Source organism: Coenobita brevimanus, chromosome 70, assembly GCF_032717465.1.
Source record: "Coenobita brevimanus isolate Jiangsu-jjx chromosome 70, ASM3271746v2, whole genome shotgun sequence".
Classification (NCBI taxonomy): Eukaryota; Metazoa; Arthropoda; class Malacostraca; order Decapoda; family Coenobitidae; genus Coenobita; species Coenobita brevimanus.
The window spans coordinates 47,089,197-47,113,013 of NC_137023.1; the positions used below are offsets into that span (position 1 = coordinate 47,089,197).

Genomic DNA, 23,817 nt, shown 5'->3' on the forward strand with positions numbered 1-23,817 from the left:
ATGAGCAAGAAAAAGAAAAAGAGTCCTCGGATTAAACTGATTGAGAAAAAAGAAGATATTATAGAAAAGTACTGGTAGGAAAAAGGGATTGGAAAAAGGGACGTGAGTGAAGGAAGTGGGGAAGAATGAAGGAAGAAGAGTACAGAATAAGATGAAGAGGGAATTTTAAAGAGCGAGATACAAGGAAGGAGAAATTAAAAGAAATAAAAGAGGAGAGAAGGAGAATAAAGAATACCAAAGCAAAGGAAAGAGAAAAGAATAGGTAAGGTAGAGATGAAGCCGTAATAGACTTGTGCAAGATATTCATAATAAAAAAAAAAAAAACGGAAGGAGAAAAAAATTCAAGATAATGAAGGGAAGCAGATTAGCTTTTTTGCTCATTTCCTTTCCGAGTCATTAGTTTTATCATCATAATGTCCAGAGATTGGAATATTTTGGGTTTGCTTCTCGTACACTCATGTTGTCCCCTACCTCTGTCCAAAACAGTTTATTTTTGTTCTAGTGCTGGGCTAGCTTTACCATTATAGTCAGTAGAGGTGGGATATTTATGTTTATTTTCCATATTCTATATCATGCCCTGTTCTCATTCTGTCCATTTGACAGATTTATCCAAATAACTCCCTTTTAACTAGAGTTATCGGAGGCGGAATGTTATTAGGATATTAGTCTTCTCCTTGGCCATTAGTAGATTCTTTGTCATAATACTGCGTGTCTTTAACTGCGACAGTTATATTAAGGAAAAATGCTTTAAAGTCACTACTGTTACTCCAAATCTGCCCATGTTCTTGACCAGAAAACAGTATATTATCTTCGAGTACTACATATTACTTCAGCATTCGTAGTTAGTAGAAGTGAAACAGTTTGAAGTCCATTGTTACTGCAGTCCAACAAGAGAAATAGATTTTGTGTTAATATTAGTTCATTTAACCATCACAGTAGCTGTTAAATGCCAAGGGATATAATGTAATACGGGATAAAAAATATACTAAAGATATTTCTCGTCCTCTCTAAACCCGATCACGTTCTCGCCTCATGCACCTCCCCCCCTGACCACCTGACTACTGGTGCTGCTGCTGATGCTACTACAGGCACGGGATGCCCTTGGGGAATATATTAATTAACAGCTCCCCTTCCCTGCCGTGTTGCCGGGAGAATAATGGAGGGCTTGACACGACTGTCCCGAAGGGGTCGTTGGATAGTGCAGTGCCGGGATGGGGTGGAATGAGGGAGGTGTGTGTGTGTGTGTGTATGTGTGTGTGTGTGTGTGTGTGTGTGTGTGTGTGTGTGTGTGTGTGTGAGAGAGAGAGAGAGAGAGAGAGAGAGAGAGAGAGAGAGAGAGAGAGAGAGAGAGAGAGAATACAACGTTCTGATCTACCTAGGATAATTTAATTATAACTGAGAATCGTTTTGTGACACTAGCCCTGCCAAACTTTTATACTTATATTCTGAAGGCACTTAGTGAATATTAGCAAAAGATAATTATAATCGGAAGATATATAATAAATCTACCAAAAGATAATTTTAATAACTTACATAATGATTCTAGCAAACGATGATTGTAACTCTAAATTATTTCATGATTCTAGCAAGGATAATTATATTCGGACCTATCCCTGAACCAACCAGATATTAGCCCCCCCCCCAACCATCCGCCGTGAGAGGGTGGTGCGGCGTCCCCCTTTATGGTGGGCAGTATACCGCAGAGAACTCGCCACGCCCTTACAGCACGCCATCACTACCAGGCACTGTCGGTGTTAACAATGAAGCTTCTATGGCTCATTCTCAGCTGAAGGAAATCGTCTGTTGTTAGATTTAATAAAATTCTACAGTTGTTCCGATCATAAGAGGGTTAAACACTTCACTCCGATGTCGTATTTTTAATATGAATTTGCCATCTTTGGGCAGTCTTGTGCAGCTTAGGGAAATCGTCTTAAAGATAGGCTTCTTTTGATTCCTGTAAAGTGGCTAAAATTGTCTGACGGTCGCAAGAAGGATTATTCGTAATGAAACGGTAACTGACGTACTGAGTGTTGTCCAGCCAAAGCACCCGACCATTTAGTAAAGTTGCGTGAGTGAAGGTATAAGCAAACACCTCAGTCTTGACCGTCATTAATGGAAAACAATTAATTGTCAGATGATGAGCCTGCACCCAACCGTACTGGGAGTAGTCAGCAACGATATGAAAAGATCAGACTTGTTGTATTGTCATCTTTTGCTCCAGAAAATATCGAGAAACAATGAGGGTTTGTTCACATCTTCGGGCTCTCAATTTTAATAATTCGGTCCACAATAATTTCCGCCTATTCAATACTTATCGTCTTTTATTCAGTTTTCCACTTGCTATCAGTACATAAGTACACACACACACACACACACACACACACACACACACACACACACACACACACACACACACACACACACACACACACACACACACACACACACACACACACACACACACACACACACACACACATATAATCATCCTGCTTTCAATCTTTAGTGTTCTCTTTTTCGTACATGCCCGCTGCCGATATTTTCAGAACTTTCTTTTACCTGCTTGCTTTTATTTTCAGTATCTGCTGCTCCAGTTCTTTCTACTTTGTACTTTCGTGCTTCAGTTTCCTACGTTCTTGTTCCCATTCCTTGGGTTTTTCCTACAGTTCCTTACTTCTTTCTCTTGATCCCCACGCTTTAGTTCCAGTTCCTTACATTCTTGCTTCAGTTCCGCACGTTCTTGCTCCAGTAACTTCACATTCTCGCTCTAGTCACCTGCCATCTTGCTCTGTGTCATACATTCATACTCTAACTGCTAACGTTCTGCTTCATGCCCTGTCAGTGCTCCTTCACTCTTGCCCCAGTTCCTGTTTACGTTTTTCGCCCTTCTATTTAGGGCCTTCTTTTTTCTGTGCTGTTGCTCAATCTCTTTTGAGCTTCTTCATTTTGCCCCAAGTTCTTTTCAGATCCTTTTCATATATTCTTGCTTCAGTTCCTTTCAGTTTCTTTTCTGTACATGGTTACATCAGTTGTACCCAATTCCACTTGTCCAGTGTTCTTTCTTCATTTCCTTTCAGCTCCTTCTTATACTTTCTTACTTTAGCTCGTTTTGTTTTTGCTCACAGTTCTCGTCACCTTTTTTTTTTTTGCCACGCCATTACTCCAGTATTATTCAGCTACACTTTTCCTACGTTTTTACACCAATTCCTTCCAGGTGGCTTTTTTTTTTTTCTACGTTCTTGCTTCATCGCCTTTCTATTGTAAACATTGCAAAGGAATTGGGGTCCCGAGTCCTTGCAATTGCACAGTCAGTCCTCGAAGTCTCATTCCCAGTCCAGTCTTTCTTGTTGCCCCACCTCTCGCCTCTCTCACTTTGTCTTCCTATCTCTTTTTCTGTCTTTCTCTCTTCTCTCTCATCCTCCTTTGTCTGTCTCCTCTCCTCTCCTCTCGTGTCCTCTTCTCTTCTCTCCTCTCCTCTCCTCTTCTCTCCTCTCCTCGGACCCCGCCCTACTCATAACCCAGCTACAGTAGCCCCCATAAACTCATCTTCGCCCACAGCATAAAGGTCCTGGCCCCCTTGGCAATGACGACCCACAATTACAGCCACTCAGGACTCACATAAACTACCCGTCCTACCCCTCATCCCTCCGCCCTCTTTATTTGTCCGAGGAGGGACAAAAAATGGAGTAATGAGAAAAAAAAGAACATGGAGTGGTATTTACAGAGATTCCTAACCATCGCTTTTTATTTTATTTTTTTTGTAAAGAAAGATTGGTATCCATGAAATATTACTTTTTGTTTTGAATTATTTTGATATTTTTCACTCTGGTTTATTACTGGGAAATGTTCAGTGGATGCATCACTGGAAATGAAAATATAAAAACAATCTTATATACAGCTTGAGCTTTGAGAGATTATAAAAATGGTGCCATGTCATTTATTAGCAAGGAGAGAGCGAGACAGGGAGGGGTCTGATAAATGAAGGGTGGTTAAGGAGGGCAAATGGGGTTGTTACGAAGGAGAGGGTACGACCGTTTCTGCAGGGGGAGCGAGAATGAACTGTTATGAAGGACGGTTTGTATTATGAAGAGAAAACTGGGTCGTTAGTCGTTAGTCTTTATTTTTTTCCCCCACCTGACGGAACCGGGCCATTCCCGCAACTTAAATTTTAAGTCATGGTTGTATTAAATTTGATGAGTCTTTGTTAGGATATAGGAAAGAGTCTCCTTGCCTACCAGCGAAATCGACCCTCCAATCTGACTACACTTGGCCATCAGCCGCCCAGAAAGGGGTTAAGGATCTTTGTCAGGATAGAACAAATGTACCTTAATGTGGAAGTGGGTTGTTGGTGTGAGGAGTGGGTCTTACCAAGGATGATGTGTATTAGGGTTGATGGCCGCCTTCGTCTGAGAAAAGCGTTCCAGCTAATTAAGTTGTTATTCTGCTGGAGAGAAAAAAAAAGAAAATAAACCTACACTTACAAATTTCTCCCCATATATATTTTTTTTATCCCTCTCACTGCCGTTGCTACACTTTGGTACTCTGTTTTATTCAGGGTAACATTAGATGACTGCATTCACTTGAGTGGACTTTTAACTGTCAGAGGGTAAAGTTTTGTCCTTTCACGGCCATGGACACAAGCAGGTACTGTATTCTGTCCAGACTCCCACCACACGATTTTGCTCGGATGAGAAAAGTACAAAGGTAGAAAAAGAGATCTGGAAGATGATGATCATGCAAGAATTCAGAGAGTTTAGTCAGCTCTTTCCACCCCATAACGTCGTCCTTTTTGGTGTGTCCTTGCTACCACCAGACGATGTTATTAAGCTTGGAGGGGAAGAGGTTTTGGAACTGAAGTGGTTAAACCTTGACTAATTTAACTCCTTCACTACTAGAGTTCCTTCCTAAATGACGTGATACTAGCTTGAGTATAAAGATGTCATCGTTCTGAAGGGGTTAATGATATAGTGAATCATCCATCCATTCATCATTCAGATACGAAGTTCCGGGAAGAAGTGGAGAATTTCAATAATCATGCCTGTTCAGCGTCCCTGGGCGGTGTGATAGTTCTCCGGTTGAGTTTACCATTCTCATGTTTCTGGATCCTCCTTAAACAGATTACTGCAAGAAAATAGTGTTAAAATAAAGGTTTCGACAGCTACGAATTTGGTAAAAGCGAACCAGTTAGTAATAAGACTGTTATTTATACGATGACAGTTTTGATATTGATGGGTCATTTATATATTACAAAGATTTTTATGTTACTGTTTCCTTGTCAGATTCTTTATAACCCACCTGTTTATTTTAACCTAGGCAGGTAGACTTCCCTCCTTTATCAATGTGATTATCCCACCCATCACATGTTGCAGGGCACTAACCTACTTCACTCTTTCCAGGATAAACGCGGCAGCAGCCCGCGCCCTCAGTCCCGAGTACGACCTTGGTGGTGGTAGTGACGGGGGCGCCACTGCCGTACCCCCACCACCCCCTTCACCCCTGCCTAGCTCCGCCGTGCCTTCCGTCACCCCTTCCCTCCACGCAACTTTCTCAGCATCCTCCTTCCATGCCATCAACGTCATCCTGCATGCCTCGGTCACAGCCGCATATGTGGGTGTGCTACGAGGGGTTGGCGTTGGGTCCTGGCCGTGTCTTGGCGCCGGGTCACTCTTCGCAGTTCATCCTGTACATGTGGAGGCCGTGGCGGGCGTGGTTGGGCGTGCTGAACTCCTTGCTGCCCTTGCCTTCTGCCTCGCCTTGGCCGCCTACACCCGCTATCTTCGCGGACGTGCGGCGGGGAGGGCGTGGGGACGGCGTGGGAGTGGGTGTGGACATGGGTATGTTTGTTTTGAGGACACGCACAGCACCCACCGCCCTCTCCCGTACCCATCATTCCTCTGGGGTGGCAAGGATGGCTGGGGTCGGAGCCTGCCATCGTGGGCGTGGTTGGGGTTGAGCATGGCGGGCGCGGGAGTGGGTATGGCGTGTAAAGAGCAAGGCGTGACAGCGTTAGCCGTTGGTCTTGTATTACACGCCGCTGCAGTCGTCACCACCACTCCTAGGAACAAGGTGAGGATTGTTACTGAGGGAGCAAAGCTGTGTCCCCTTATATCTAACGGACATATACGGAAAGCTATTGGTTATGAGATTGGTTTAGCTTACATCCTACATTACAGAGTTCAGTTTTCAAATATATATAAAAGTTAGACACATTCTTTGTCACATTCTTCAGAAATTATCGTTAAAGAAAAGGAACTTAATTTTTCATTCATGATTTCAGTTTTAACCATAAGATCTTATATGTTCCAGTTCTTGACAGCCATTTACACATTTATTGAGTTGAAATAATGGTACAAAGGAAAAGGGGAAAAAGAAGTGTGTGGTAATCATAGGGGCATTTGTCTTCTTAGTATAATAGGAAAAGTGTATGGTAGGATACTTATTGACAGAGTTAGAGAAAGAACAGAGAAATTAGTTGGAGAAGAACAGGGAGGCTTTAGGAAGGGAAGAGGTTGTGTAGATCAGATATTCATTCTCAGATCTTTAGTGGAAAAGTTTCTAGAGAAGGGAAAGAAGTTGTATGCGGCTTTCATGGATTTGGAGAAAGCATATGACAGGGTGGATAGACTAGGATTGTGGAAAGTGTTAAGAATATATGGAATAGATGGGAAGTTGTTGAATGCTGTGAAGAGTATGTACGATGGTGCGAAGGCTGCAGTGCGTGTGGATGGTGAACTAAGTGAATTTTTCTCTTTGAAAGTTGGGTTGAAACAGGGATGTGTCATGTCTCCATGGTTGTTCAATCTGTACATGGATGGGGTAATAAAAGAGGTACAAGGTAGGGTAGTGGATGTTGGAGTGGCCCTGGTGAGAGAGGATAGTGTTTGGAAACTCCCTGTACTGTTGTTTGCAGATGATACCGTGTTGTTGAATGAAGACGAAGGAGAGCTGCAAGGCTTGGTGGATGAGTTTGAGAGAGTGTGTAGGAAACGGAATCTAAAGGTGAATGTAGGGAAGAGTAAAGTGATGTTCTTTGAGAGAGGTGAAGTCAGTGAATGTACAGCGAGGTTGGATGGTGAGGAATTGGAAAATGTGAGTACGTTTAAGTATTTGGGTAGTGTGATGAGTAAGGATGGAGGTTTGGAGGGTGAAGTGCTTGAAAGGGTACAGCAGGGAAGAAAGGTTGCTGGTTCTTTGAAAGCAGTGATAAGAAACAGGGAAGTGAGCATGGAAGTGAGCATGGAAGTGAAAAAGTTACTACATGACAGTATTGTGATACCAACTCTAACGTACGGAAGTGAAGCGTGGACGTTGTTGGAAGGACACAAGTCAAGAGTGAGAGCCGTGGAAATGAGTTATTTAAGAGGAGCCTGTGGAGTCACATGGAGAGACAGGCTGACGAATGAGGATATAAAGGAGCGTTGTGGTGTTGATGTGGATGTGATAGGAAGCGTTATGAGGAACACACTGAGGTGGTTTGGCCATGTGGAGAGGATGGAGGGTGAAAGACTGACGAAGAGAGTGTATGTGAGTGAGGTGGAGGGGGAAAGAGGGAGGGGGAGGCCGAGGATGAGATGGAGAGATGGGGTGGAGAGGTATATGAGAGAGGGGGGTGTGAGTTGGGAGCAGGGGAGTGAAATGGCGGGGGACAGGGCGACTTGGAGGCGATTTGTTTGTGGCCACCCCAAACGGGATTGAGGCGTCTGGCAATAGATAGATAGATAGATAGATGATTATGATAATTTTGGGATAGTTCTGAGCATATGACATTGTTAGCGTGCATGCCGTGGAACAGAACGAACTCAGCACTAGGCTAGTGTAAACAAGCCCAACACGTTTTATACTCTCTTATTTGGATTCACAAATGGCTATTAGTAATGTGGACTTGCCTTTGCGACTTTTGTTTAAGCATACGGCCATGAAGCAGAGGTGGTAGCCTGAAAAATGGATTCCGATTCTTCAAGCTTTGGAATATCATCTGAATACCTGTTAAAAAAAGGGGTTTGCCAAATTTTATTACCTTCATGGACAATGTCCGACGTACAGTAGTATTAAAAACCAGTGTCCATTAAAATTACAGACCAGACAGGAAAAAAGTAAGTTAAGGCACTGGTTGTAAGAATGTCATTAGTTATCACATTTTTGCACAATGAAAATAAGAGTAATATTAAGTAGTAATGGACACTACACACACACACACACACACACACACACACACACACACACACACACACACACACACACACACACACACACACACACACACACACACACACACACACACACACACACACACACACACACACACACACACACACACACACACACACACACACACACACACACACACACATTTTATCTCATATGATAACATTTCTTACCATGCAATAGTTGTGGTATATACAGTCAACTGTTGTAGACGACTTTGTCATAACATTTTATGAAGTTCATGCTTCAACAGTACTACTACGTTGTATTACTTACCTTCATTTTTATTCATTTTCCTTCCTGTTGGATTGATACGCCTAGAAAGTACAATTCATAGGTCAGTTAACACATTCATTTAATATTCTTCAAAGGAGGCCTAAAATTCATGAGCGGTTAACAAATTCATTTAATATTCTGATTCTCTGTTCACTCAGACTGTCGCGGTGATCAGTGCCTTTTTCAGATTCGCTTTACTTTGTTCTTAGCAAATGCAGTCATTACGTTATTAGTAAGGTGCACTTTATGTTCATCAATTAGGCACCATGTTCAGAAAAGCTAGTATTTTCTTCATGCCAAACTCTCAAAGAACATATAGCATTTTTACACATTTTCCACTGGAAGAAATCCAGGCCACACCTCGTTTTGATGTGCGGCAGGCAAGTGATGAGCCTCTGTCATGCACTTACAGCTGTGTGTGTGTGTGTGTGTGTGTGTGTGTGTGTGTGTGTGTGTGTGTGTGTGTGTGTGTATGTGTGTGTGTTTTTCCTAATCACTGATCCCCCTTGCTCATGCCTACAGAGTGTGTTGGTGAACGTGGCGCGGGAGACATGGCCGGGTGGCGTAGCAGCCCTAGTATTGGTGTGGCTACGTTTGTGGATCGCCCCTCACACACCCTCATTCACACCTGCTGACAATCCCGCCGCCCACGCCCCAGCCTTGCTGACACGCGCCCTCAGCATCGGGCGGGCTTGGGCGGTGCACGCGAGGTTGTTATTGTGGCCGTCGACGCTGAGCTTCGACTGGTCCCAGGGCGCTGTGCCACTTGTGTCGTGCCTGGCCGACCCCACAAACATGGAGACGGCCGCCCTCCTCGCCTGCCTCGCTGCCCTCGCATATATAGCCATTGCGGCCTGCTGGCGGGTGCATCTTGCCACTCCCTCTAAATTCACATATCAGAACCACCCGGCGTACCATGACCTGCTCAATAACAACGTGCAGCAGGGCGAAAGCGCCTGCCCGGCCTGCAGCTTACGGTATGCCTCCAGAGGGCCCCCACGGCCTCTCCTTCTTGTGCTGGCATGGGCACTGCTCGTCCTCCCTTTCCTTCCTGCCTCCAATCTGCCCGCCTACGTGGGCTTCGTGGTGGCCGAGCGCGTACTCTACCTCCCCTCCATGGGCGCCTGTCTCCTAGTGGCACTCGGCTCGCAGGACCTCTGGCGCGTCCTGTCCCCAGTACCAGCTCAAAGTAAGTCACAACATTAACTATTTCACAAATTTGCTTGTCTGCTTTGTCGAAATGTTAAACTGACAAGCTAAAGTATGAGTACCCATCTTCACCTAATATCCTGATTAACGAAATATTTATTATTCATTGATGGCTTATCAGGTTTAACCTGTTTATAAGCAATAAGAAAGTACATCTGAACCTTCCTTCCCCTAATTCATTCCCCTAGTAAGATCAAAGGGCCTTGCTATGGATCTCCACACCCAGTATGAACATTTCCTGAAGTTTTCCCTTGACATAAGTGAACGTGCGTTTCATCCAGTTATTAGTAAAGTCTTGCACAGTTCTGGCTACTTATATACGAAAAAATTTTGGTGCTGAATCATTTTACGTCGGAGAAAAAATATGTATCAGTTGAATTATTTCGGGTTTCAGTAAATTTTACCTTTACTCACTGCCAGCCGAATTACTAGTATCCTAGCAGTAGTCTTGTAACTGTCAGCCGTGATGCCCTAGAAATAAACTTTAACTAAGCAAACTTCATATAATATACAGTTTTATGTGCTCAGACTATTTTCTCGGTGCATCGCATTAAATGTAATGCATTTTTCTCATCCACAGCAGGGGAATACCAGAGCAGCAGCAGCAGCAGCAGTAGTAGTAGTAGGGGAGGGCGAGGCGGGCGGGGGTGGTGGTGTGGACGAGGGTGGGTGGCGACAGGGTGGATATGGGTGGTGCTGCTGCTCTCCGCCCGCACCCTCAGAAGAAACCAAGACTGGCACACAGAGGAGTCACTCTACCGGTCAGGAGTGACTGTCAACCCGCCTAAATGTGAGTAGTCTAAACTTCTCTCTACCATGTCTGCATCACTCATGTTTAGACAAACCTAGTGTTTCATCAAGTGTGGGAGTTTAGTCTGTGGTCTGATGAATGAATTGACTTTATGTTTAATTACATGGATTGAGAACAGAAGGGCACCCGATTGCGAATGCAACATTCTGCAGCAAAAATTCTTGAAATACAGGCAACGCCTTAGCCCCTCAAGAGTGTAACGTTTGGCGTAAAACCGCATTATTATACTCGAATTGTTTCGGTAAGAGAATGAGCAGGAAACAGTGTCTAGATATCTTCAGTAAACGGAGAGTTTGTGTGTATTTATCATGTGGTGGAACAAATGTCTATGTATGTAATGTAGACATCAGCTCCCTAGAAACAGTATTTCTTAAGGGAATATTCTTGGTGAGGTAGTGGTCGAGTGCTGAGCCCAAAAGGAATGGACTCTCTTTTGCTGCTGGAGATACCGGGAAAATAATAATATACTTTATATATATTAAAACAGATTTGCTCAGTTCTTACGTAAAAATCACGGGCATGTGGCCTGTGATAAAACCCCCTCCTAAATTCATCACATCAGTCTTCAGAGAGCCCTAACAAATGCTTGTTCAGTATATGTACTCATATTGTGACTTTGTGTGTGTGTGTGTGTGTGTGTGTGTGTGTGTGTGTGTGTGTTCATTACAGTGGATGAGAGATGTTCACAGACACTAAATTCACACCCAGTACATCACTTAGCCATGACTGCTGTTCTCGGTTTGCAGGTAGCACTTGAATTATAAGGTCGTCTCGTCAGTGTCCTTGATTATTTGAGAGAACATTCGTGGTTGTGCGTTAGCTGATGCTACAGTGGGTATTCATTACTTGATGGCGTAGAACCCTGTCCGTCTGTCTGTCTATATACTTATCTATCTGTCTGTTTGTTTGTCTGTCTGTCAGTCGATTGGTATGTCTGTCTGTCTCCAGACGCTTTTCCCCCAGTGTTATTAAAGGTCACTGCCACAAAAATACCTCAGGAGTCAACCATTCCTCTCTCCCCTCCCAAATCTCTTCCTCGTTCGAGTATGTTTACTCTTTTCCCTTTGACCTTGGTCTCTGGTTTCCTCTTCCCAGTCTCCCATCATCTCCACTTTTATAACTTTTTTTTCTCCTTAATTTTCAGTGGCATATGCTTTAAACGCAGCATTACGCTGACCAAAGTGTGTTAATTTGGTAGGTCTATACAGTACGGAAAGATGGGTGGTGAGAGATTAAAAAAAAGATATACATACGGAAAACAGCGGAAGGAAGAAAAATAAGGAGATCAAGGAAGAAGCAGAAGGATGGTATTTAATGTAGTTCGCATCACATAGACCTGCGCAACCAGGGGGAGTAAGAGGTGTGTACAAAACAGCATATTGGAATGATGTGTTATGAAGAGAAGATTTATTGCCAGTGTTCAATAACATGAAAGAAAGGAAGCAGTAAGGTAGTGGACTGAATATTGTCTCATAGATGAATCAGGCCATGCTTGCTGACCTAGAAGTAAAAGAGTGTGCTTTGTCTACGGTATATTTAACTTAAAGGGATTCAGTATTAATATGTGTTGTTCCGTTTCTATTTTCTGTTTATGTGTCCCCTCGTCCCCGCCTCCTCGTCCCCCCCCCTCCTCTCTCTCTCTCTCTCTCTCTCTCTTTCTCTCAACTTTCCTTCCTGGTAATTACTGTCCCTCTCGGTTGAGTTGCACTGATCACTAACATTCGGCACAAACTTTCTCTCCCTCCTCTCACCCCTCCTCCCTCTTGTCTCTCTGCCTTCTCTCCTCGTCTCTCTTTATCTCTCTTTCTGTCTAGTCTCTCTCCGTTGGTTGTTTCCCCTTTTCTCGTCGTTTTTCATTTACTCCTTTTCATTATTTTCATTTGATTCTCTCTCTCTCTCTCTCTCTCTCTCTCTCTCTCTCTCTCTATATATATATATATATATATATATATATATATATATATATATATTGCACATGCACTTTCGAACATGCACAAAGTTTAGTATTCAGGCCGTGACATCTCTTTTCTGTACTTGGTTTTCGCAGTTGACTCGCTTTTCCCCCGTTATCTCTCACCATTTTGCCCCCATCTTTATCTGTTTCATGGTCTGTTGATGTTCTGTGTTGTTTATCTTTCATCCAGTGTTGTTTGTTATGTCAATTACAATTCATCCTTAACCCTTTCAACCCGAGACTGTATTATTTAGTCGTTTCTTGCTGTTTTCCAGGCGAGGTTAGTCAGTTTAGAAAAGACGCCTCGTACTGAAGGGACTAATGACCGCTGTATCAGTCCCCTCTAGTTCTAAAAATCCCTCAAGGTGAATGAAATCGTCTGGGGATAACCAGAATGTTGCAAAGAATGCCATCTTAATACACAGGTTAACCTCCTGAGTGACACGTCTTTTGCATTTTCTTGTTTGTCAGACGTTTTTACCTAATTTATGATAAAATTCTCGGTGTGTGTGCTTTAGAAACAGTCTTTCATAATACCGTGTTTCCAGTCTAATTATTGATTTTGTAATCTGCTGTCGCTCCCACCAGATTATATTATTTAGCTCACGGGACTCCACTTACATGAAAGGCGTACCGATGAAATACACTAAATTCATGTCTAATATTTGTTGCTGTCAGATAATTTTATTTAGCTTTAGACTCACGTAGCATAGAAGCGAGGTAAGAAAACTGTGCTCGTTGACCCTTTCACCACGAGAGTTCTTCGCTATAGTGAATGAAATTATCTGACGGTAGTATTACATATTAGAGATGACGTCCTCGTAGTGAAGGCGTTAATCGCAGTTGTTATCCCTGTCACTATTAACTCCTTCGCTGCGGTGTTGTTTTAATTTAGTCTTGCTATCTCCAGACACCTTTGACGAGCTTGGAAAAGGATTCTCTTACTGACGGAGTTGGAAACCCCCTCCATTAATCTTTTCAGTGTGGCGTGATATTATATTTGGTTTATTGATGCCAAAGCCAGATTGTTTTACGGAGCCAGTCATAGGAGACCTATCGAAGTGACGAGGTTAACAATATCTCTTTACCTCCTTCAGATGTTAATAGCTTTTCCTTTACTGGACGAAACTAGGCATATTATTCACGGTGACAGCAGACGAAATTATTTAATCTGTGTGAGAGCCGAGCAGTCAAAGGGTTCGTAACTGTATCAGATAATGGTGTCGTTGCTAAGGAGAGATCATATCAGTTAAACGGTAAAATATCACAGTTTACTCTCTCTCTCTCTCTCTCTCTCTCTCTCTCTGCGACATTTAGTTCATTTCCTTTTCTCTCCTACCCCTTTATCCCCCTATTCCTCTCCCTCCTTTTCCCAGTTTCTTTCCTTTTTTCCTTTGCTTCCCCTTTCTTCCACCTCTGTTTTCATTATTTCTCTGATCTTTCTCTCTGTTTTTCTTTCCTTTTCCACCTTTCTTTTTCTTTTCTCACGCATTCTTTCACATCTTGGCCTCTTTCGTTCGTCCCTCGTCATATTGCTCCTCCTTCTTCCTGTTCTTTTCTCCCTTATCTCTTTCTTTCCCCTTCATTTTCTTCGTTTTTCATTCTTTTTGTTTTTTTTCCTCCTTTCTCCTGCTGTCTTTCTTGTTTTCCTTCTCTCTCAGTTCTGTCCCGCTTCCTCGCTAATTATCTCTCCCTCTTACCTTTCTTTTCCTCCTTTTTCCCCTGTCTCCCTCCCTTTCTCCTTCAAAGTACTCCTCCCTCTTAACTCTCTCTTTCCTCCCGCTCTCCCCTCTTTCTTTCGTTCCCTCCCTTTCTCTTTGACAAAACATTCCTCCCAGTTCTCTCTCTTTCCTTTCCCACCCACCCCATCCTCTCTCTTTCCTTTCTCCCTCCCCTCTTTCTCTCCGTCGTTCCCTCCCTTTTCTCCTTACCCAAACAGTCCTCCTTATTTTCCACTCAGGCCTCAATCTCTTCCTCGGCCAATAACTGGTAACAAGAAGGGACTGTGTTGACGGAGAGAGAGAGAGAGAGAGAGAGAGAGAGAGAGAGAGAGAGAGAGAGAGCGTACAAAACAGAATATAGAGATGGGTATGGATGATAAGAAATTACGGTTTGTTGCGCTGAAGGATACGTAGTGATGTAATGTGGGAAGACAGGTATGTTATTTGGTAGATAAGATAATTAAATAGATTCAGAGAGAGAGAGAGAGAGAGAGAGAGAGAGAGAGAGAGAGAGAGAGAGAGAGAGAGAGAGGGAGAGAGAAGTGCCAGTTATCGATAATGGAAAACCAGAACCAAAGTTAAACACGACAATCCATCCTTGGGTCTCCTCTCCTTCCTCTCAGCCTTCTCTCTCTTTCTGTCTCCCCTTTGGTCCTTTCCGTCTCTCCACTCTTCTCTTCTTCTTCTCTCTGTATCCTCCTCGCATTTATTTTCTGTTCTTGGTTTTATTTCTTATTACATTTTTCCCTGTTTCTCTCTCTCTCTCTCTCTCTCTCTCTCTCTCTCTCTCTCTCTCTCTCTCTCTTTCTCTCTCTCTCTCTAGTTTCACTTTCCAACATGCACAAAGTTTAGCATTTAGTATTTTTTTTCCTTTCCTGCTTTTGTTACTTTACTTTCTCTTTCATCTTCTTACAGTTCCACTCTCTCTCTCTTCCTTTCTGTTTGTCCTGTCACATCCTTATATTTTCCTTCCTCTTGTTTTTATTCCTCTCTCTTTCCCCTTCTCATTGTCACTGTTATAGCCATGCCTCTCACTTCGTGTTTATAATGCTCTCTCTTCTCCTTCTTTCTCCCATAGTTAGATCCCTAGCTCTTTGTCTTCTTCCTCTTCTTGTCTGTAATTTCTCCCTTTGTGATAGCAACACTCCATTCCTTCCTCTCCCCTCCTTTCTCTTCACTTCCCTCTTATCCTTCTTTTCCTTCATTGTTATGCTCTTTTCTCCTCCCTCCCCATGAATCCTTCCCTTTCCTTTGCCATTGTTTAAAATTCATGTTCCTCTCACGACTCCAAGCGCTTCTCTTCAATCCCACCAGCCCTCTCATCCTGTCTACTCCTCCCTCTCCCTGCTTTCCTAAATCTCCCTTTCTCCCTCATTATCATACTGGAAGGCAGGGAAGACGCTGGGAGGGTTTAAAGTAGGGAGATAAAGCAGAGGGGAAGCTCTAACTGAGAGAGGAATGACTGTACACAGAAGTTGATGTCCAGACGTATCTTAGGTTTCCAGTTAGTTTGATAACAGAAGAATACAAGTCGAGATTCCTGATCCTTCTTGTTGCATCGCAGTGTCTGGATCAAAGAGGGTTGTGGGATCATTTTCTTGGCTAGCTAAATATATTTGTCTGGCGGTAACCAGAAGAAAGATTCTTAAGAATTTCTCAAAAGGTTACAAGTGTATGGCATATAATTTAAATGTTTGTTCCACAAAATGGAAATGTTATTTTATGTAACACATTAAAATGCCAGTCAGAGTATCGGTATATTACTATAATGTTTACTCTATAAAATGAGAATGTTTTTCAACATACTACATTACTAATGTCAGCTAGTGGTAGTCCCATACCCACAAAATACTGCCCACGCACTTTGGGTTAAACCCAGCACTTGATCCATTCCCTGAAATTCACCTGCTAATTGCCATATTCTTCTACCTCTGCCTTCCCTCTTCGTTTCGACTTGGCGGTAAGTCGAACAACAGTTTTCTTTCGTAGCCAGTCACACTTTAGTGAGAGGCATCACAAAGAAGTATTTACATTATAATTACAAGTATCTCAATGATATGATCCTTTCAATAGCAGACAGCGCTGGCTCAGAAGGCAGACTATGATGGAGGTAATGGAACAGGTGACCTCATTACCTGTGTGGCGTGGAATAGTGACTGGCTGGCCTCCCATCTGACACCTGCAGCCCGCCCTCTGATAAGCCCAGTAAGGCCGCCCTTTGATGCTCTCCTGGCTCTCGAGGTTGCAGGGGCTGCCACAGGATTAAACTTTTATTTTTTGTATGTGTGTAAAAGTTTGGTTCCCGGTTTTTCCGTAGAGTTGGCGCTGTGTTCAGATATTTTTTTAAAAACTTGACTTTTTTAATTTTGATGTTGTTTCCATTCATATTTTAGTTGCTCAACCTTACTATCCATTTCAGTGCGGGATATCTTTACTGATATGAGAGAAATCGTGTTTTAGATATATATAAGACGGATCGTAATTGGGAGGCTAATAATATTTTTATCCTTTCATTAACACAGGAAGCCAAGTTTAATATATCTGTCTCTCGTTGTCATTAATACAGTAGGTGAACGTCATCGTGTTGAATGTCATTGGAAGAGTTAATTTCAGATATGCACACCCCATCTACGTCAGTTATGCATTTTTAAAAGTGTTCACTGAGGTCTGCAGAGAGATCTGTTAAAGCGGCAGTGGTTCACATCAAACACATGCATGATCACATCAAGCACCAAACCCCTCACACACCCAAATCAAGTCACCAGAACTCCTTGCACGCCCACATTCAGTCACCAAAACACCATTCACGCCAGCTTCATAAACCATACATTTCCACATCGTCACCCAAGCACCAAGCAGGCCCACATCAAGGATCATACATGCCCACATCAAGCACTATGTACGCCCAGATCGAGCATTATTTACGCTCGCATAAAACACCAAGCACACCCATCTCAAGTTCGGTGCACGCCTACATCAAGTACCATGCATTCCCATCACCAGATCACCATGCGCACCCACATCAAGCATCATGCACGTCCCGCCCAAGCTTCAAACGCTCAAGACCAACCGCGCTAATTCGAACACAGTTAATCAGTCCTCCGAATCACGCCCACCCAGAGACTCAGCTGATTAGTTGATTGGGTGGGCGCTGACGAGAATAATTTACCTGATCGGGAGAGAGAAAGAGAGAGACAGAGGAGGGAGACTGAGGAAGTGGAAGAGGAAGGAAAAATAGAGGTTCGTAAGATAGTGGGTCTGGGAACTTTTGAGGAACCCTCCTCCTTCCTCGTCTCCCCTCTCTTCTTTCTTTTTTTCTTCTCCATCGAAATCGAATCGGCTCGTCATTTCTTTTACTCTGTCATTTCACCTCTTCTGGCCTTTCTTTACCTCTTCCACTTTCTCCTTTCACCTAATCTACCCTGTCAATCCCATCTCCTCTTACTGGCCCATCTCTTCCTCTCCTCCCATTTACCTGCCCATATCGCTCCTTCAGCTCCCCTCCTCCTCCTTTTCTCTTTGTTCTTTCTTTTCCAAATGGCCTCTTCCTTTATATCCTTCCATTTCCTTCTTCCCCTCCCCTATCCCTTTACCTTACCTTCCCTCTCTCTTCTCTCTTCCCTCCTTCTATTTTTATCCATCGTTAAAGAAACACCCTTCTCCCGTCCCCTTCCTACCTTTCGCCTTCCCTTTCATTTAAAAAAAAAAAAAAAAAAATAAGTTTTATGGACATTCATTTGCAAAGGTCGCCGACAATCATCAACCATCATTGTGCCCTGTCTTCAGTTTTTCATATTTCTCATCAATCGATAGGGTATTCGTCCTTAACAGACCGTTTTGCTGTATGCTAGGTATTGGTGTCACATGAAAATAGTTCATGTGATACTTCATAATACTACAACTAGCAGGGAAGTGTCGGTGAACTTTTCCTGATGGCCGTACAAAAGAAAAAGCTGTAAAAAAAGAATAATAAATAAAAAATTTAATTTGGTGTGTACTCGCATCAAATGAATGTTTTCTTTAATTTCAGTATAATGTACATATACCTGAGCTCATGTTGTAATAAAAGCATTTGATGATCCAGTAAGACAAATTATCTTACAATGTAAGGTTTTCTTGTTTTACGGGAAAATGTTTTACCCTTACTTCTGATATATTGTTTTCAAAAGTACAGTACCTTGCAGGTCATGGGTATTAGTAGGCTTCTAGCCCTTTGTTCTTTCTTCTTTGTAAAAAAAGAAAAATGAGAATTACAATAGGTGAATGTGCCGTCCCAGCTGCCTAAGGAGGACTCTAGAATCATCAAAATAAGTTGCCAAGGGGGTACAGTCAGACATTTTTTTTTTTTTTTGCCTATGAGTATCTCAAAATCGTCCCTTCACTACCCTCTATCCCATCGATCACCCTTCACTCACCAAGCCTTTCTCTTCCCCTCTCTTCCCCTTTCTTCCTTTATCCTTCCCTTTCAGAAATCCTCCCTCTCTCCCACTCCTACCTTAATCCCCCTTCTCTAAAACTTCCCCCAAACATCCGTCCTTTTTCATCCATTTTAAATACCTCTCGTTCAAAATACTTGTTTCACTCCCTTTCCAGACCTTATTCACTTCCTTTCCAGACCTTATATCATCATCATTATCATCGTCGTTGTCGTCAGTGTTCAATCGTCAACATCCATCATCATCCTAACTCTGATGCTTGTGATCAGATCCGCCTTTCTTACTGCTCTACTCTGCCCTCTGTTCCTATCTTCCCTTCCCTCCACTTGCATTTCTCCCTTTCAAAACACCTCCCTCCATTCCTTACTCCCGTCCTGTCTCCTTTTCCGCCGTTTCAGAAAGGCAGCCCTCCCCCCCTCCTCCATCTCCTCCTTAACGTCCATCTACATTTCAAAGATCCTCCCTTCATTCCCTCCCCCCTCCCCGAATTCCCTCTCACTGCCACCCCTTTTCTTTCGTGCTTCTCTACCCACTTCCACGTACCTTCACCCCTCCCCGCCAATCCACATCATTTCCCGCACATTCTCATCCTTCTTCACAGACCCACATCCTTCTCCATCCTTTACATCTTTCCCCGTCCATCCACACTGTTCCCCACTAATCCCCATCCTTTTTACCAGTCCTTATCCATTTTCACTCATCCTCATCCTTCTCTACCCTTCCTCATTATTCCCCAGCACACCTCTCTCTTTTTGCCCTTCCTCTCCCTCTTCCCGTTCATTCTTCTTCATCCATCTACCCTCCCCACTCCTTCCTCCCCTCCGTCTTAAATCTGTCACTCCTCATTCTCCGTCACCCTCCCCTTTCCTTTTGATCACATCTTAATTTTCTAATAGTCAATAAGTGATAAGCTTCCCAGGTGACACAGGCAAAGCACGGTATTCACAGTCCAATAGTTTGAGTCATGTCGAGCCGCCCTCCCCGATTCTTGCCGATAGTTTTGGCGAACGATTGGAAAAAATATAAATTACCTGGCTCCTCCAAACAATCGAGAATGGCGACTCCGAAGTTTTGCCAATTTAGATTACCATAATCAGCGGTGATGAAGTTGCCAGACGCCTGATGAGCCTAAGTTGCCTGTGGAATCCGTAAGAGATGACATTGCTGCATTGCTTTTATGGCATTGGAGATTTCATAGCACCTGCTTGTGTGTAATTTACTTTGGATATTACATCTAAACTCTGCTGGTCGGAACACTTTCGTATTTTATTCTTGGTAACCCCCGACTAATCTTTTTAACTCATCAGAGAGTAAGTCATAGGATCCTGAGAGAGTTAATCTATTAGCCCTATTCTAGCTGATACAATTTTAGTACTCTCGTCCACCTAACGTCGCTCTTTCCAACGGCCCAACACCTTTCCTTATACACATTAAAGCATTCTTGTCCCTAATGATTAACGACCAATATGCACAGAACACCCTTCGTCGCACACTCCTAAACGTTTGCTTTAGATAAAGTAATTTATCGCTTTGTTCTTGCTACTTACGGATGATTGTATGCAACATAGGAAAGACATCTGTTATTGAAATTAATGAAAGCTGTGCCTAACCCTCCTCTTCCTCGCCCCATGGCACATCACCCTTTCTCACGCATTCATGTATTCTTGTATACCTCTCCCTAGTGAATAACACCCCTCCTCCCAAGGCACAGCATCCTTCCTCATACACTCCCAAGCATTCATGTATACCTGTCCCTAATGCACAACTTCCCCCTCCCCTTAGCTTACCATGGTACAACACCTGTACTCATACATCCAGGTATTCTTGTATATATATTTGTCCCTAATGAATAACAATCCCTTCCTTCCTCCTACGGCACAGCACCCATCCGCATACACTCTCAGACATTTTTGCATGACCCCACTTCCCACGACATATACCTTTCCTCTTATACTCCTAGGCATCCTTCTCCTTAATGAAATAATCACGACCTTCTTCCACGGCATTACATCTCTCATACTGCACACTTGTGTTCTTCGTGAGTGTGAGAGATAATCAAGGGTTAATGTATAACGACTCGTTCTCCTCCCGCGACGCAACTCCTTTCCTCGTGCACTCTCAGGCTTTCCTGTCCCTAATTAACAACTTTTCTCTTGACCTCGTACCCCACAACACTTCCTCTTATCCACTTCAACCTGCTGACGTATTCTGCATTATAATCTTGTCGCTACCAAACGATTGTGTCCAGCAAAGGAAAGAGCCCATGTACTAAAGGGATTTATGAAGGTCAGTGGCGCAACCATGTCTTCGTAGAAGAGGGGTACTCACTGTTGCGCGGCGAACCCACACTAAACAGTTTGATATTTCAGAAGGACTAGTGGGAGGAGGGGAGGGAACAAGGGACTGGCTGAAATGGACTAAAATCCCCCTAGACTGCGCCACTGGTGAAGTCTGTCTGTAATCTCCTCATTTCGAAATGTATCTCCAATGCAAAATAAGTAATTTAGAATGTAACAAGAATAAAATATAATAAACATTGTTGATAATAAACATTATTAACAGAGGAAGAAGAAGAAGATGAAAGAAGAAGAAAAAGAAGAAGATGAAGAAGAAAAAGAATTAGAAGGAGAAAGAAGCGTAGACAGAGGGATAGAAGTGAAGGAAAGAGGAAAAGTGAATATAATAAACACTGTTAAAGTGAAGCGGTTCAGCATCCTTCTCCCTAATGAGTACCACCTCGTCCTCCTCCTCCTCCTGCTCCTTCCACGAGACAACACCCTTCCGCACACAACTCTCATCGCAGTTCCAACCTTGCAATTTGGGCAACAAGAACAATGGCGTCTTGGCTTTGTTCCTCACCTCCACGTCACCGCCCTTCCATCCTCCTGTCTTTGACATCCGAATGGGCGTATAATCACACCCCCGAATAATCAAGTTCCCTTAATCGGATCCGGTACAGGCGGAAGGTGTTCGGATGCTGTGCGGGTCGGAGGATTTGAAGCCGGGCCGAAATGCAGTGGTTTGTTCCGAGGCGGCATTCTGGATAATGTTATACTGAATAGATGTGCTGCGCGCGCGCGCGCGCGCGTGCGTGTGTGTGTGTGTGTGTGTGTGTGTGTGTGTGTGTGTGTGTGTGTGTGTGTGTGTGTGTGTGTGTGTGTGTGTGCGCTGAGAAAGCTAGGGTACGTAAGCAGAAAATACCGAAAATGAAGCAAACAGGGAACAGATTATTATTAATAATTAGTGAAAAAGGACGAACAAGGGACATTGGGAAATAGTGAGAGAGAGAGAGAGAGAGAGAGAAGAAAAGGCCACTGTGCTGACAACAGATTTTGATATTAAAAGTGAGGGAAAGACTAACACAAGGCAGTAAAGGCACAGCAAAAGAGACCTTTGGAAAAAAAAAAAGAACTACGGGCCAGAGAGTTAATGAAAATAGTGGGGAGACGTGTAATAAAAAATACTACAAGAACTACAAGGTGAAACAACAGAAAACTAAGATGGCAAAGAGGAAGAGAAATTATGCGAAACTAAAACAGAAAAGTCTTACAAGGCTTGAAGAGAGAGGGAGGCTAGGATATATGTAACAGGGAAAAAAAACAGTAGAACCAAAAGGGCATGAAACTATATAGGGGGAAGAAGAGATATAAGGGGGAAATGGAACAATAGGGGAACCGGTAGCCTATTCCATTAAAGTATGTGTAGGATAAGATTCATAAGCAGCATGACATTGAGGAAATACAGAAAACTTGAGGTAACAAAAGAGACGTGAACGAGGGAGAGAAATGTAAAAGAGAAGAATAAGATGAACTGTAGACAAAGGGATGGAAGTGAAAGAAAGAGGAAAATAGAATTAGCATACGACACAGCACAAAGGTGATAGAAAGCATGTGACGAAGAGCAGTTAATAGTGCAGTAGAGAAAGATAAAAGAGAAGAGATAATGAAAAATGAATAAATGAAACAGCGAACACATTAAGTTTGATAAAGAGTGAGAAATTAGAGAACACTAAAATGCCATTATAAACATATACGTATATTAAAAAAAAAAAAAAAAGAGGATCAGAAGAGAAATGAAAAATGAAGGGAAATAATTAACAATACTGCAAGGGGACGAGGCACACCGAGTAAAAAAAAAAAAAGGCTAATAAAAAAAGTCACAGGAGACCAGAAATATAAGATACCTGTGAAAGACCTGTGCAATGGTAAAGATGGCAGATGAGAGGGAGAGAGAGAGAGAGAGAGAGAGGGGGAGCACAAATGGACGAAGAGAGAGAGCTCAAGTGGACGAAGAGAGCTGCTTGCGTCACAGATCTGAAGATTTTCTGAACTTTATTTTTTTTTTCGTATTGATTTATGCACGAGTTCAGTATAGAATTTTTATCCTTCAGTACTGTGACGTCTTTATATATATATATATATATATATATATATATATATATATATATATATATATATATATATATATATATATAATCCTTATCACTGGATGACTATACAGTAGGTTGGCTGGTATGGGCGTGACGATGGCTCATTACAAAACACCCTCCCTGAAAAGAAAGAAAAAAAGTAATAATAAGCTCACGCCGTTCATGTACAGTATATCTAACGTCTCACGAGGCAGGTAACAAAGGCAGAAGTGAGAGCTGGGAGTACATCTGAGAATGAGGAGGGTACACAAGCGAGAAGAAAGGAAGGAGTAGTAGTGGAAAGGCCAACACATGGGTAAAAAAAACATTCCACAGACTCACTGTTAGCTAAGTATAATCGTCTGGAAGAAACAAGATTCTATATATAAAAACGTAATGAAAAAGTTAAGAGTACGAACGAAGAGGTTAAAGGAGGAATAGCAAAGCCAGTATATACAATAAAAGAGAAAACCTATCACACACAATACTTTTGAGAGTTGTTTGATGCTAGCAATAGAATAACACAGATCATCATTCTGAAGGGGTTTGAATACACCTGACAGTGAGAAAGACGCACTGGGAAGAAGAAACGATGGAACTGTAATGGAAAGGCCGACACACGTGGATGAAAAACATAAAATTATCTGGCAGAAGAAGAAAACAGTATTGGAAACGCTAGCTTACATAATCACCCTGACAGTGAGGAAAGTACGCAAGGAAGAAAAATGTAAGGTGTAATGGGCAGACTGACACAACTGATGAAAAAGCACCACACAGACTAATCTAAATAAGACAGT

General features: G+C 42.8%; 1 protein-coding gene across 1 annotated transcript in view; it reads left to right on the plus strand.

Moving 5' to 3' along the window:
• LOC145406483 (protein O-mannosyl-transferase Tmtc1-like) overlaps window positions 1-23,817 on the plus strand; it is an 894,634-nt gene that overhangs the window by 690,606 nt on the left and 180,211 nt on the right. Inside the window, exons 4-6 of the mRNA XM_080277638.1 lie at window positions 5,397-6,066; window positions 9,004-9,650; window positions 10,305-10,480. Coding sequence (XP_080133764.1) covers window positions 5,397-6,066; window positions 9,004-9,650; window positions 10,305-10,480 — 1,493 coding nt within the window. The remainder of the gene's footprint in view (window positions 1-5,396; window positions 6,067-9,003; window positions 9,651-10,304; window positions 10,481-23,817) is intronic.